Source organism: Haliotis rufescens, unplaced genomic scaffold (assembly GCF_023055435.1).
Source record: "Haliotis rufescens isolate VD_foot unplaced genomic scaffold, xgHalRufe1.0.p SCAF_9, whole genome shotgun sequence".
Taxonomy (NCBI): Eukaryota; Metazoa; Mollusca; class Gastropoda; order Lepetellida; family Haliotidae; genus Haliotis; species Haliotis rufescens.
In genome coordinates this window covers 34,783,755-34,797,943 of record NW_025964383.1, presented here as the reverse complement: position 1 = coordinate 34,797,943, position 14,189 = coordinate 34,783,755, and the positions used below count along the sequence as shown (strand labels likewise).

The window sequence follows — 14,189 nt, the reverse complement described above, 5'->3', positions numbered from 1 at the left end:
TATATTTTAGTTGATTTTATTTATCACTTTGTATAATATATTTAAAGATTTGCTTAAAATAGTCTTTATTTTGCTCTTTGACATGTTCGATGCGGACCCGTTGTCGAAATGTGTGTCCGAGAATTTTATTTTCAATAACATCGCGGGAAATAGTGAATAATTTTTTAATTTATTGATAAAAAATGATAAATTAGAATGGAATACGTATTTCAGACATTGTGAAATATGACAGATTTAATAAATGAATGATATTACAGGTAGATCTAGGTCCATAAAAATATATACTATTTTGACGTGACGTGAGATAAACACATAGGCCTATTGATGATTTGAGATTTGCCGAGCGCGCTCCCCCGCCTCGGCCTCGGTTAAACGGCTCATCGTCTATAACGCCCACCAATTATTTGGACCCCATTGGTAGCGCAATAGCGAGCGATCACTGTAGTAAAACTGCCCGAGTCTGATACAGTGTAGTAGCTGTCTGTGGCTGTATCTACGTGTAAAACTGCCCGAGTCTGATATAGTGTAGTAGCTGTCTGTGGCTGTATCTACCAGTAAAACTGCCCGCGTCTGATATAGTGTAGTAGCTGTCTGTGGCTGTATCTACGTGTAAAACTGCCCGAGTCTGATACAGTGTAGTAGCAGTCTGTGGCTGTATCTACTAGTAAAACTGCCCGAGTCTGATATAGTGTAGTAGCTGTCTGTGGCTGTATCTACTAGTAAAACTGCCCGAGTCTGATACAGTGTAGTAGCTGTCTGTGGCTGTATCTACGTGTAAAACTGCCCGCGTCTGATACAGTGTAGTAGCTGTCTGTGGCTGTATCTACTAGTAAAACTGCCCGAGTCTGATATAGTGTAGTAGCTGTCTGTGGCTGTATCTACGTGTAAAACTGCCCGAGTCTGATACAGTGTAGTAGCTGTCTGTGGCTGTATCTACGTGTAAAACTGCCCGAGTCTGATATAGTGTAGTAGCTGTCTGTGGCTGTATCTACCAGTAAAACTGCCCGAGTCTGATATAGTGTAGTAGCTGTCTGTGGCTGTATCTACTGGTAAAACTGCCCGAGTCTGATATAGTGTAGTAGCTGTCTGTGGCTGTATCTACTAGTAAAACTGCCCGCGTCTGATATAGTGTAGTAGCTGTCTGTGGCTGTATCTACTAGTAAAACTGACCGAGTCTGATATAGTGTAGTAGCTGTCTGTGGCTGTATCTACGTGTAAAACTGCCCGAGTCTGATATAGTGTATTAGCTGTCTGTGGCTGTATCTACGTGTAAAACTGCCCGAGTCTGATACAGTGTATTAGCTGTCTGTGGCTGTATCTACGTGTAAAACTGCCCGCGTCTGATACAGTGTAGTAGAGGTCCATGTAATAACACTTAAGTTTCTTGAAAAGTTCGGGCAAAGTTTTGGGCACAGACTGTAATTTATTTGTCTTCATTATTTTCCAGAACACAATCTGTGAGTATAGCTGGGTACAACTGAACATCAATATTGGGAATTTCCTTATTATTGATGTTCTGTATATGTTTCAGGGTTATAGCCGTACCAATAGCATTCCGATGTGATGTGAACATTGAAGACAACAGCTGCTCCGAAAAGTTGTTTGGTCATCCTACTATACTCTATGTGCCAAATAGACTGCCTGGAGGCTGTCTGTATGATATGATCGATGCTGTGCTGCCATTCCCAGCGATGTACTCTGTTGTGCTGACTGACGGACAGGTGAGTCATGTTGCCTTGTGATGTCCTCTGTTGTGCTATCTGACGGACAGGTGAGTCGTGTTGCCTTGTGATGTCCTCTGTTGTGCTGATGGACAGGTAAGTCGTGATGACATTCCCTGTGATGTCCTCTGTTGTGCTAACTGATGAACAAGTGAGTTGTAATGACACTCATTCCTTCCACATGTAGCTGCCATGACTTAAACAGATATAGTTTGAAAATCAGCATTAAACCAAACTCACTTGCTAAGACACTACTGCTACTCTATTCCAGTGAATGGAAGTAACTCACTTTCTGAGACACTACTGCTACTCTATTCCAGTGAATGAAAGTAACTCACTTGCTGAGACACTACTGCTACTCTATTCCAGTGAATGGAAGTAACTCACTTTCTGAGACACTACTGCTACTCTATTCCAGTGAATGGAAGTAACTGACTTGCTGAGACACTACTGCTACTCTATTCCAGTGAATGGAAGTAACTCACTTTCTGAGACACTACTGCTACTCTATTCCAGTGAATGGAAGTAACTGACTTGCTAAGACACTACTGCTACTCTATTCCAGTGAATGGAAGTTACTGACTTGCTGAGACACTACTGCTACTCTATTCCAGTGAATGGAAGTAACTGACTTGCTGAGACACTACTGCTACTCTATTCCAGTGAATGGAAGTAACTGACTTGCTAAGACACTACTGCTACTCTATTCCAGTGAATGGAAGTAACTCACTTTCTGAGACACTACTGCTACTCTATTCCAGTGAATGGAAGTAACTGACTTGCTAAGACACTACTGCTACTCTATTCCAGTGAATGGAAGTAACTCACTTTCTGAGACACTACTGCTACTCTATTCCAGTGAATGGAAGTAACTGACTTGCTAAGACACTACTGCTACTCTATTCCAGTGAATGGAAGTAACTGACTTGCTAAGACACTACTGCTACTCTATCCCAGTGAATGGAAGTAACTCACTTGCTGAGACACTACTGCTACTCTATTCCAGTGAATGGAAGTAACTAACTTGCTAAGACACTACTGCTACTCTATTCCAGTGAATGGAAGTAACTGACTTGCTGAGACACTACTGCTACTCTATTCCAGTGAATGGAAGTAACTGACTTGCTGAGACACTACTGCTACTCTATTCCAGTGAATGGAAGTAACTGACTTGCTAAGACACTACTGCTACTCTATTCCAGTGAATGGAAGTAACTGACTTGCTGAGACACTACTGCTACTCTATTCCAGTGATTGGAAGTAACTCACTTGCTGAGACACTACTGCTACTCTATTCCAGTGAATGGAAGTAACTGACTTGCTGAGACACTACTGCTACTCTATTCCAGTGAATGGAAGTAACTGACTTGCTAAGTCACTACTGCTACTCTATTCCAGTGAATGGAAGTAACTGACTTGCTGAGACACTACTGCTTCTCTATTCCAGTGAATGGAAGTAACTCACTTGCTAAGACACTACTGTTACTCTATTCCACTGAATGGAAGTTACTGACTTGCCAAGACACTACTGCTACTCTATTCCAGTGAATGGAAGTTACTGACTTGCCAAGACACTACTGCTATTCTATTCCAGTGAATGGACGTAACTGACTTTACACTTTGTTGCAGGGTCTACGGTGCTCTCGATGTATGTACACCGCCCACTGTACAGGCTGTGTCCTGTGTCGGGAAGGGGAGGTAACTCTCCAGCCAGGGGACAATCTGACCATCCACCTGATGGACGTGTCACATAACCAGCAGCTTGAAGGAGCCGCGTATCACGACCACAGCTCCGTGCAGGATCTCCGACCCAACGACCCAATCACTGTCTACGACTGCTTTCGAGCCTTTACTGAAAGGTTGGTTTTGTTTGTTTGTTTGTTTGTTTGTTTACCTCAGAAGTCTGCAATTTCCTAGCTTTTTCATCTCAAACTATAAATTATCCAGTCTGGGCCAGGCAAACCAGTTACTAATACAGTGATCGCTCGCTATTGCGCTACCAATGGGGTCCAAATAATTGGTGGGCGTTATAGACGATGAGCCGTTTAACCGAGGCCGAGGCGGGGGAGCGCGCTCGGCAAATCTCAAATCATCAATAGGCCTATGTGTTTATCTCACGTCACGTCAAAATAGTATATTTTTTTATGGACCTAGATCTACCTGTAATATCATTCATTTATTAAATCTGTCATATTTCACAGTGTCTGAAATACGTATTCCATTCTAATTTATCATTTTTTATCAATAAATTAAAAAATTATTCACTATTTCCCGCGATGTTATTGAAAATATTCGACAACAGGTCCGCATCGAACATGTCAAAGAGCAAAATAAAGACTAATTTAAGCAAATCTTTAAATATATTATACAAAGTGATAAATAAAATCAACAAAAATATATCTAAAAGTATTCAAACTTACATCTAAGTTATTATTTCCATCGTTTCGTGCGATCGCGTGTAATGTAAGTCAAATGAAATGACATCTCGGCTTTCGTCGCCTTGAATTCTCGGCTCGGACACAACGTTTAATGCAAAAATATATGCATGAAAAATCTTTGTCACAGCTCGTAACCTAGCACGATACATTCGCGAAGTTCCATATTTTTAATATATATCGTGATTTCCTGCTTAAAACGTTCAGAATAACACGATTTAACAAAAAATCTTTCGCTAACTTCTGAAATTTATCAAACACGAGCTTGGTATCACAGCTTGATTGGCTGCCTGAGGTCACGTGCTCAAAATTGACCAATCACGAAACTTGTAGCAGATTTCGGCAAGAAAGCGTCATTAGAAACAAATTTTAATCCAATGAAATCGCTTGTTATAACTACGGGGAAAAAACAGGCGATGTTACGAAAGCGCGATTACGAAATGAATGATCGCCGTGTTGTGACAGCAACTACATGTGTGTGACAGTTTAGCCTTAAATTGGATTGCCCACTAATTAAGAATATAAACTTCGCTTGTGGTTCTCTTTTATTGCATGCATGCGCTTCTAAGATCAAAGGATGTATAGTGTCAAAAGTTAACTAGTTGAACAATCGTATTTCCAGGACTTGCCGCGGATGTTTTCAAACAGATTATTAAAACTCCATTCAGCGATAAACGGTTGATTATGCAATGAGAAGCGTTATGTGCAAATGAACAACGAACAACAATACAATTATGTCTGTGTAAAACTCTCAGTAATAAAAGTGTACATAAATTTTGGGAGCCATGCGTTACCGCGCGTAATAACCGAGGTAGCACTTTATCGAAGAGCGCAATAGCGAGCGATCACTGTATTAGAAAAACATCAAGTTAAAATAACACAACATCAAACGGGTCTCTGAAGCTAGCTACCAGATAGATATATAGCCCTTCCAATCTAACCACCCAGTCTAAATAGTGGCTGAATGGGGTCTCGAGTCTCTCTGATGAAAGCTTCGTTTTGTTACCACCCTGATTGTGAAATTTGTATCTTAGTAAAATAGAGTACTGGGCTAGCTGTATAAAATCTGCTCATAGAGCTGAACAAAAAGATCGATAATCAGAATTACAGTTGAACCTCGCTACCTCAAGCCTCATTATGTCAAACGTAGCGATATTTCGAACCTTTTCTCCAGTTCCGACTGCCTTTCTATATAATGTTCATGCCTCGTTATCTTCAATGTCCGGATATGTCGAAGTTACAACACAGTCCCGCTAGGTTGGAGGTAACAATGTTCCACTGTATTGTCAATATAAGAAATATTGAAGATTATCAATATGAACATTGTGTCATCAATAATATCTTACATAAACTATTGTGATGAAATCAAGGTTCAATTTACCGAAACAGACTATTTATTGTCAACCATGCCAATTGCTGAAGACGGAAAGCAACTGTTTTTGTTATGTGCTAGATGTCCTCAAAGTAGTCCATGCTTAAATGTACCCCCAGGGGCGTGAAGTATGTTCATTTCTTTTGGACTTATTTGCATATTTGTTCAAAGTTACTTCTGCAATATTTATCAATAATTGAAAGTTATTTAGTTAATTATTATCAATCTCTATGATCGATATCAATACCCAACCTTATTAGACCCTATTTCACTTCACGAGAGGGGCGGTCGGGTAGCCTAGTGGTTAAAGCGTTAACTCATCACGCCGAAGACCCGGGTTCGATTCCCGACATGGGTACAATGTGTGAAGCCCATTTCTGGTGTCCCCTGCCGTGATATTGCTGGAATAGTGCTAAAAGCGGCGTAAAACCATATTCACTCACTCACTCACTCACTTCACGACATGTCACATTTCCAGACATTTGTACAACATTCTAAAGATTCTTGTTTCAAATGTATGCAATCTGTTGCCATGGTGCTGTGAATGCTTGCAGTGAGATCCTGGATGAGCACAACCCCTGGTACTGTCCCACGTGTCAACAGAACCAGTGTGCCAAGAAAACCATGACAGTCTGGCGCTACCCTGACACCCTCATTGTACATCTCAAGAGGTGAGACCCGAGAAGATTCCGGTAGTGAATAAGTCTTTAGCAACCCGTAACAAGTGACTATGCTTGTCGTAAGAGGCGACTTACTGGGTCGAATGGTCAGGTTTGCTGACTTGATGCATATGATCGTATCCCAGATGTGTAGATTGATGCTCATGATATCAATCACTTGACTATGTTATTAACAGATCGTCGTCATATAGCTGGAATATTGCTGAGTGCGGCGTTAAACAACAAACAAAAAAACTGCCGAAGAGGGGAGCACATTCAAAGCAGACAGTAACCAGTGTGTCTTGTACACCCTCAAGGCACATCAGGGGCACGGGTGGCCCAGTTGTCGAAGGCACTGAGATTCACTGTGCAGAGTTGCGCCCCTTGGGCACGCCAGAAACCTATGATTGTGGGTTCGAATCCTGGTTCGCCCTGATTATGTTTCTAGGTTTGTCAGCACCATACCTGTGCTCGTGTGTTTCACCGAAGTGGTAAACGTCTAAGACCTGCATCACTTCGGGCTTTCCTCCCACATTAAGCTGATACGCCGTGATATAACTGGAATACTGTTAAAAGCAGCGTTAAACCTAACTCACTCACTCACTCACTCCATTGTCATGACATCACAGCATTCCAGCATGACATCATCAATTGTCATGACATAACAGCATTCAAGCATGATGTCATCCATTGCCGTGACATAACAGCATTCCAGCATGACATCATCCATTGTCATGACATAATAGCATTCCAGCATCCATTGTCGTGACATAACAGCATTCCAGCATGACATCATCCAATGTCGTGACATCACAGCATTACAGCATGACATCATCCATTGTCATGACATCACAGCATTCCAGCATGACATCATCCATTGTCATGACATAACAGCATTCCAGCATGACATCATCCATTGTCATGACATAACAGCATTCCAGCATGACATCATCCATTGTCATGATGTCATAGCATTCAATCATGACATCATACATTGTCATGTCATCACAGTATTTCAGCATGATGTCATCCATTGTCATGATGTCATAGCATTCCAGCATGATGTCATCCATTGTGAGTTCCGTAGATCGAGCCCTTGTTTTAATTACTCATACTTTGATATTCTGTGTTTTCTTCCAGATTTGTCTTTCATGAGTTGTCGAGTACTAAAGTCGACAACCAAGTAGTCTTTCCTCACAAGAACCTTGACCTTCAACACTTTGTATCAGGACCAAAGGTCAAGGACCTTTCATACGACCTCTACAGCATAGTGTGTCATTTCGGAGGTGAGTTTAACTTTTGGATAAAATACCTTTCATCAAATTATTATTAAATAATGACGTAATATTGCTGAGTGTGGCGTTTAACAACAAACAAACAAAACAGAAGGATAAGAACAACATATTTTCTTGTCTGGGGAATTACCTTCTCAAAAGGAAAAGGGAAAATAAAAAAATGTTTTTAGGATTGATTTGAGCTTGATGCCTTACAAAAAATCTTAAAACTTGAACTGAAAGTGTTAAGGTTTGTTTGTTAGTTTTTTTGTTTAATGCCGCAGTCAGCAATAATCCAGCTTTATGATGTCGACGTGTAAGTGATCAAGTCTGGACCAGACAATCCAGTGATCGATCTCATGAGCATCAATCTATGCATTTGGGATACGATGACATGCATTAACAAAGTCAGCAAGCCTGACCACCCGATCCTGTTAGTCACCTCTAATGACAAGCATGGGATGCTGAAGACAAATTCTAACACACCCAAATTCATGGGTGTGTGTTTAGGAAATACATTAACAAAAGTGCAAATTAATATTCACCAGTCATTAAATGTATATGAGTAGCTGAGTATGACATGCAGCCAATGGGAAGGATCTGTCCTGAAGGACTCACTAACTCACTGCTGTAATGTGCAGGCTCTCATTCTGGTCACTACACATCCTACACCAACCACCCCCTGACATCCGAGTGGTTCTACTACAATGATGAGACAGTCAGCAAACAGGAGCCTCGCAATGATGACTACAGCAGTGCCTACGTCCTCTTCTACCAGAGGAAAGGTGAGAATACCCAAGTAGCAGGGTATAGTCTAGCATATGGAGCATCTGTGTTACTGCCAATCCATAGTACTTCTTTATATCTCCCTGGGGCGGTCGGGTAGCCTAATGGTTAAAGCGTTCCCTCGTCACGCCGGGTTCGAGTCACCCGATGCACAAGCCATTACATCCTTCGGTCACACCCGGTGCACAAGCCATTACACCCTTCGGGCACACCCGGTGCACAAGCCATTACACCCTTCGGGCACACCCGGTGCACAAGCCATTACACCCTTCGGGCACACCCGGTGCACAAGCCATTACACCCTTCGGGCACACCCGGTGCACAAGCCATTACATCCTTCGGGCACACCCGGTGCACAAGCCATAACACCCTTCGGGCACACCTGGTGCACAAGCCATTACATCCTTCGGGCACACCCGGTGCACAAGCCATTACACCCTTCGGGCACACCCGGTGCACAAGCCATTACACCCTTCGGGCACACCCGGTGCACAAGCCATTACATCCTTCGGGCACACCCGGTGCACAAGCCATTACACCCTTCGGGCTCACCTGGTGCACAAGCCATTACACCCTTCGGGCACACCCGGTGCACAAGCCATTACACCCTTCGGGCACACCTGGTGCACAAGCCATTACACCCTTCGGGCACACCTGGTGCACAAGCCATTACACCCTTCGGGCACACCCGGTGCACAAGCCATTACACCCTTTGGTCACACCCGGTGCACAAGCCATTACTTCCTTCGGGCACACCCGGTGCACAAGCCATTACACCCTTTGGGCACACCTGGTGCACAAGCCATTACACCCTTCGGGCACACCCGGTGCACAAGCCATTACACCCTTCTGGCACACCTGGTGCACAAGCCATTACATCCTTCGGGCACACCTGGTGCACAAGCAATTACACCCTTCGAGAACTCCTGGTGCCAAAGCCATTACACCTTTCGGGCGTACCCAGTACACAAGCCATTACACCCTTCGGGCGTACCCGGCGCACAAGCCATTACCCCCTTCGGGCACACCCGTGAACAAGCCATTACACCCTTCAATCACACCCGGTGCACAAGCCATTACACCCTTCGGGCACACCCGGTGCACAAGCCATTACACCCTTCGGGCACACCCGGTGCACAAGCCATTACACCCTTCGGGCACACCCGGTGCACAAGCCATTACACCCTTCGATCACACCCGGTGCACAAGCCATTACTTCCTTCGGGGACACCCGGTGCACAAGCCATAAAATCCTTCGGGCACACCTGGTGCACAAGCCATTACACCCTTTGGTCACACCGCATGCACGCACGCACGCATATTGAAAAAAACCTATTCTTGGCCATTATTCAGCCCTTTGTTTTTTCAAAATGGAGTGAAATTTGGTACATTGCAGTTAGTAGCGGTTCCCATCATTTATGTTCTGTTTTTGTTCTTGCTTCTCTCCAGGTACATCCAGTAAGTTCCACCCCCCAGCTGTTCTGCCCTACCTCCTGGACGCCCCCTCCCGCCACACCTCCCCGCCCCCTCTTGTTGTCGATGTCCACCGGGGACCCTCCACTTCTGAGACTCACCCCCTCAAGCCAAACCAGCCTGAAGACTCCCTCAAAACAGCACTGAAGGAGGGGGCGGGGCCATCGGACTCCACCCAACCTGCAATGGACGATATGATTGGACAGTCTGATGACAGTCCCATGTCAATCACTCAGCCACCTGCAGAACAGGCAGAAGCCGACAGCACCTTTGATTTCTATTCTTAGTTTCTTAATCTGCATTATTAATCACTTCAGTCCATTCTCATATTTTGAAGATGTTTCTGTCACCATGACATTCAATACATTCAATACATATCCACTGGTATAAGATGAGCTTATATGAAATATGTACATCGTTTTGTTCAAATCCGGAAACCAGCCGACCACACTATACAACCAATGATGGAGACCAAGTACGGTCGGAAATGCTAGAAAAATTAATTTCTAGCTTCATTTAATAAATACGAATCATAGGACTATAAAAAGAGCATGTAACCCAAATTGACCTAATCTAACCTGTCCTAACTGACACTGATTACCCTTAAAAAGTACTTTTACGGGTAAATGGTGATAAACTTAAAAAATATCCGTGTGTTGTCATGCATGTATGAAACGGCCGATAACCTGAAGTAATTACCTAACACCTGTTTCGAGGTGATGACCTCACACTGTCCCGTGCGTTCTCATTGGCATCCGAGTTGGGTGGGGGTGGTCTCGAAATATTGCTGTTATTGTACTTAATTGACATTGCTTTGAAGGGGTAACAATTTAGGATATGTACTTCATGATGGAATAGATACGACAATGACACTGACGTTGTTTAAAATGGGCAATTGCTGAAGTTCCAACAAGTCTATGAACACGTCACCTCCTATAATTTCCTTATGAAAATCACCAGTTTACTTTATCGCCTCGAAAACTATCACACATCCATCGATAAGCCCCATATCATGGGTTGCGGCGTGCAAAACAATGTCACGATTACCTCTACCTGTTAGTACCATGGTTTTTTTTTGTCCATCTGCCGATAGCCACATGTAGTCAGTGGAATGATTCATAAAGGTACATTATCTGGACGCCCTGACTGTGATAGTTATGAATGGTTGGAGATAATGTGACCTCATAGACAGGATGGAATATTATCCCCTGAAAACTGCTCAGTCATTGCCACGCACAGTGTATCGAAATCCCATCTCATTGAGAGCAATAGTTAGTGCAGTCCACGAAACATTATTTGTATCTTTAATTTCCTCCCAAATTCTTCTACAAGTCAGGGTTACCTTCTGCTCATAAAGCTTGTACACTATACGCCTGATCCCCCTGTATCAAAGCTGTCTAATATCCTTTTTCTTCCTGGTTTTGTTTTTGAGACCACCCCTATACTTGTTTTGTTTTATTTATCATACCGTGGACTTGATGGTATGAATTAAAAAACCCATAGCTTGGGCAGTTTGGTAATTCACCCGATCTAAATTAATTAATGGCTTCCCTCTATCTCTCTAAAGTGTAAAGAACTTGTATACATTTCCAAGTACATACTCCATGTCGTGTACCGTGGCTATGGCTATGCAAGTGTAATGTAACATGCATCATGGGAGCAGTGTTGACAAAACAAATGCAGCGCCATTTTGTCATTTTAGAAGATACAGATCTAGTATTTTCTCCTAATGATTTTGGTGTGTGGATTAGCTGTTTTAGGAAGGCTACATTATTACAATTATAAAGGAGTGACGTGCGCATATTTCTATAGTCTGTTTCATTGGACTTAGAATATATGTGAATTTCGTGTTTTCATTCGGATTTGTCTCCTGTCGATAGGACTCCTTGTGACTGAAATACTTCAAACCACAGGAAGGTCAATCGGAAGTTACTCGATATTTAAATAACAACAGTTTGTGAAAAATTATATCCTTTTTTAACAGGCAAAAAGCATTTTTCTAGCATTTCCGACAGTACTTTAGTAAAGATTTTGAAAGCGGATCGCCATCGTGTTTACCAAACGTTTTTTAAGAATCCATGACTTTGCCTCATCATTCACTCAGTTATCTTGCTGATTGTGATCGTGCAATGAACAATCAGGATTCACATCAGATGCCACGAATTAAATTGCACTGGTGAATGGATCCTTCGGGACTATTAATTTCATAGCTGTGATTTTGGATAAACAACTAAAACCTCCCCGTTTTGACTTATAACCTTGTACAGACTAGTGACATGTCTAACCCCTGTGAACTCAAATTTGAGGCTAATTGATAGCAATCTGTTTGCAAATTATGTATTGTCACATGGGGAGAAATATTTTCGAATACTGAGAACACCCTTCCCAGATATACTTCCTATGCATACCATGACGATGTGTAATACTGCATCAGAAGCTGTTTAATTCCTTTTTGTTGTCGGGCTGTCATGATATATGGACACTAAACTATGTGTTTCACAATCATAGGAATCACTAGACTTGGGGGGGGGAGGGGAAGGAGTCACACGTGGCCTAGTCATCACTCCATTTTGCTGTGCAGAGTTGTGTCCCTTTAGGTGTGCCAGGACCTATGGTTGTGGGTTCATATGCTGATTATGTTTGTAGGTTTGTCTGCACCATACCCATGCTTGTTGGTTTCACCAAAGTGGTAAACATCTGAGACCTGCATCACTTCGGGCTTTCCTCACACATCAAGCTGACACGCCATGATTTAACTGGAAATCTGTTAAAAGCGGTGTTAAACCCAAGTCAGTCAATCACTGACTCCTTCATCAAGCTGATATGCTGTGATATAACTGAAATACTTTTCAAAGCGGTGTTAAACTCACTGACAAACTTGACCCATTGGTCATTTCGACCAACAAGAGTGATGTGACACAAGGTAGGGGGATACGTCTCAATATATCATTATGGCTCGACATCAGTGTGATGCTGAACATTGATGTGTACTAATCGTCATACTAGTTCATTCCTTCATGCTCTCATGTCCTGTGATTTGTTCGAAACGAGGGGGGGGGCACGGTTGGCTGTGCAGAGTTGCGTCCCTTGAGCACACCAGAAACCTATGATTGTGGGTTCGAATCCCGGTTCGCCCTGATTATTTTTCTAGGTTTGTCAGCACCATACCCGTACTCGTGTGTTTCACCGAAGTGGTAAACATCTGAGACCTGCATCACTTGGGCTTTCCTCCCACATTAAGCTGACATGCCGTGATATAACTGGAATACTGTTAAAAGCGGCGTTAAACCCATCTCACTCACTCACCATTGTTGGAAACGTGTGGAACAATATTTGCAAGTACGGTTAATGATGTATTGAGGGATGCTTAAGGCAACAGAGAGGCTCCGTTAGTCCAAAGACCCTGCCTTTCCAACACTATCAGTTGTCTTATCTTGGTGTGATGATGGATGTCATTTTGAAAACAATTTGCAGTAAAACCACACGACGTAGGTGACCCCTACAAGACAGAAAGTGAGCAATCAGTAAGTGTCAGATATTTTATGTCAAAGGCAAAGAATCATGTATTAATTATTTTTATAGTCCGAATCATGTCAAAGGTCAGAGAACCATGTCAAAGGTTAGATAATCATGTCAATGATCAGAGAACCATGTCAAAGGTCAGAGAACTATGTCAAAGGTCAGAGAACAGTGTCAAAGGTCAGATAATCATTGATGAATGATGTCAAAGGTTGCAAAATCATGCCAGACTTATCCTGCGTGCAAGCAGGTTCTGATTCTGCCTTCGAAACATATTTCGACATAATAGCTAACATGGCTAACTGTTTATGTTTATTTCAAACATTAAGAATACTGATATTGAATGAAGGTAAATAAATAGCTTTCCACAGCCAGACTTGAAAAACATTACGATTTTCTATCGCTTACAACAATCATGCAAGTGATTTTTCTTTGATAATACCAGTCTGTCCAACTAGCAGTTTCTTTTGCAGTCTATGTAATTGGAATTTCAACATTATGGAAAGCGTTACCATCAATATTGCTTTTGTCGGGTCCATAAAAACAGGTATTGACCTGATATAAAGTCTGTTATTGTTTTAGGGGGGCACGGGTGGCCCAGTCGTCTAAGGCGCCGCGATTCGCTGTGCAGAGTTGCGTCCCTTGGGCACGCCAGAAACCTATGATTGTGGGTTCGAATCCCGGTTCGCCCCGATTATGTTTCTAGGTTTGTCAGCACCATACCCGTGCTCGTGGGTTTCACCGAAGTGGTAAACGTCTGAGACCTGCATCACTTCGGGCTTTCCTCCCACATTAAGCTGACACGCCGTGATATAACTGGAATACTGTTAAAAGCGGCGTAAAACCCAACTCACTCACTCACACACTGTTATTGTTTTATTTTAACAATAAAGAGATAAACGTTCAAACAAACAAAGAATCTGATTGACTTAGGTTCGGGGAATACCACT

At 42.7% G+C, this 14,189-nt stretch overlaps 1 protein-coding gene across 1 annotated transcript in view; it reads left to right on the top strand.

Annotated features, from left to right (window-relative positions):
- The window catches only part of LOC124147799, a 41,696-nt gene extending 28,805 nt beyond the window's left edge, over positions 1-12,891 (top strand). The window contains exons 12-17 of the mRNA XM_048391404.1: positions 1,532-1,721; positions 3,351-3,580; positions 6,083-6,199; positions 7,328-7,473; positions 8,103-8,246; positions 9,697-12,891. Coding sequence (XP_048247361.1) covers positions 1,532-1,721; positions 3,351-3,580; positions 6,083-6,199; positions 7,328-7,473; positions 8,103-8,246; positions 9,697-10,007 — 1,138 coding nt within the window. The 3' untranslated portion in view covers positions 10,008-12,891. The remainder of the gene's footprint in view (positions 1-1,531; positions 1,722-3,350; positions 3,581-6,082; positions 6,200-7,327; positions 7,474-8,102; positions 8,247-9,696) is intronic.
- The last annotated feature ends 1,298 nt before the right edge of the window (positions 12,892-14,189 follow it).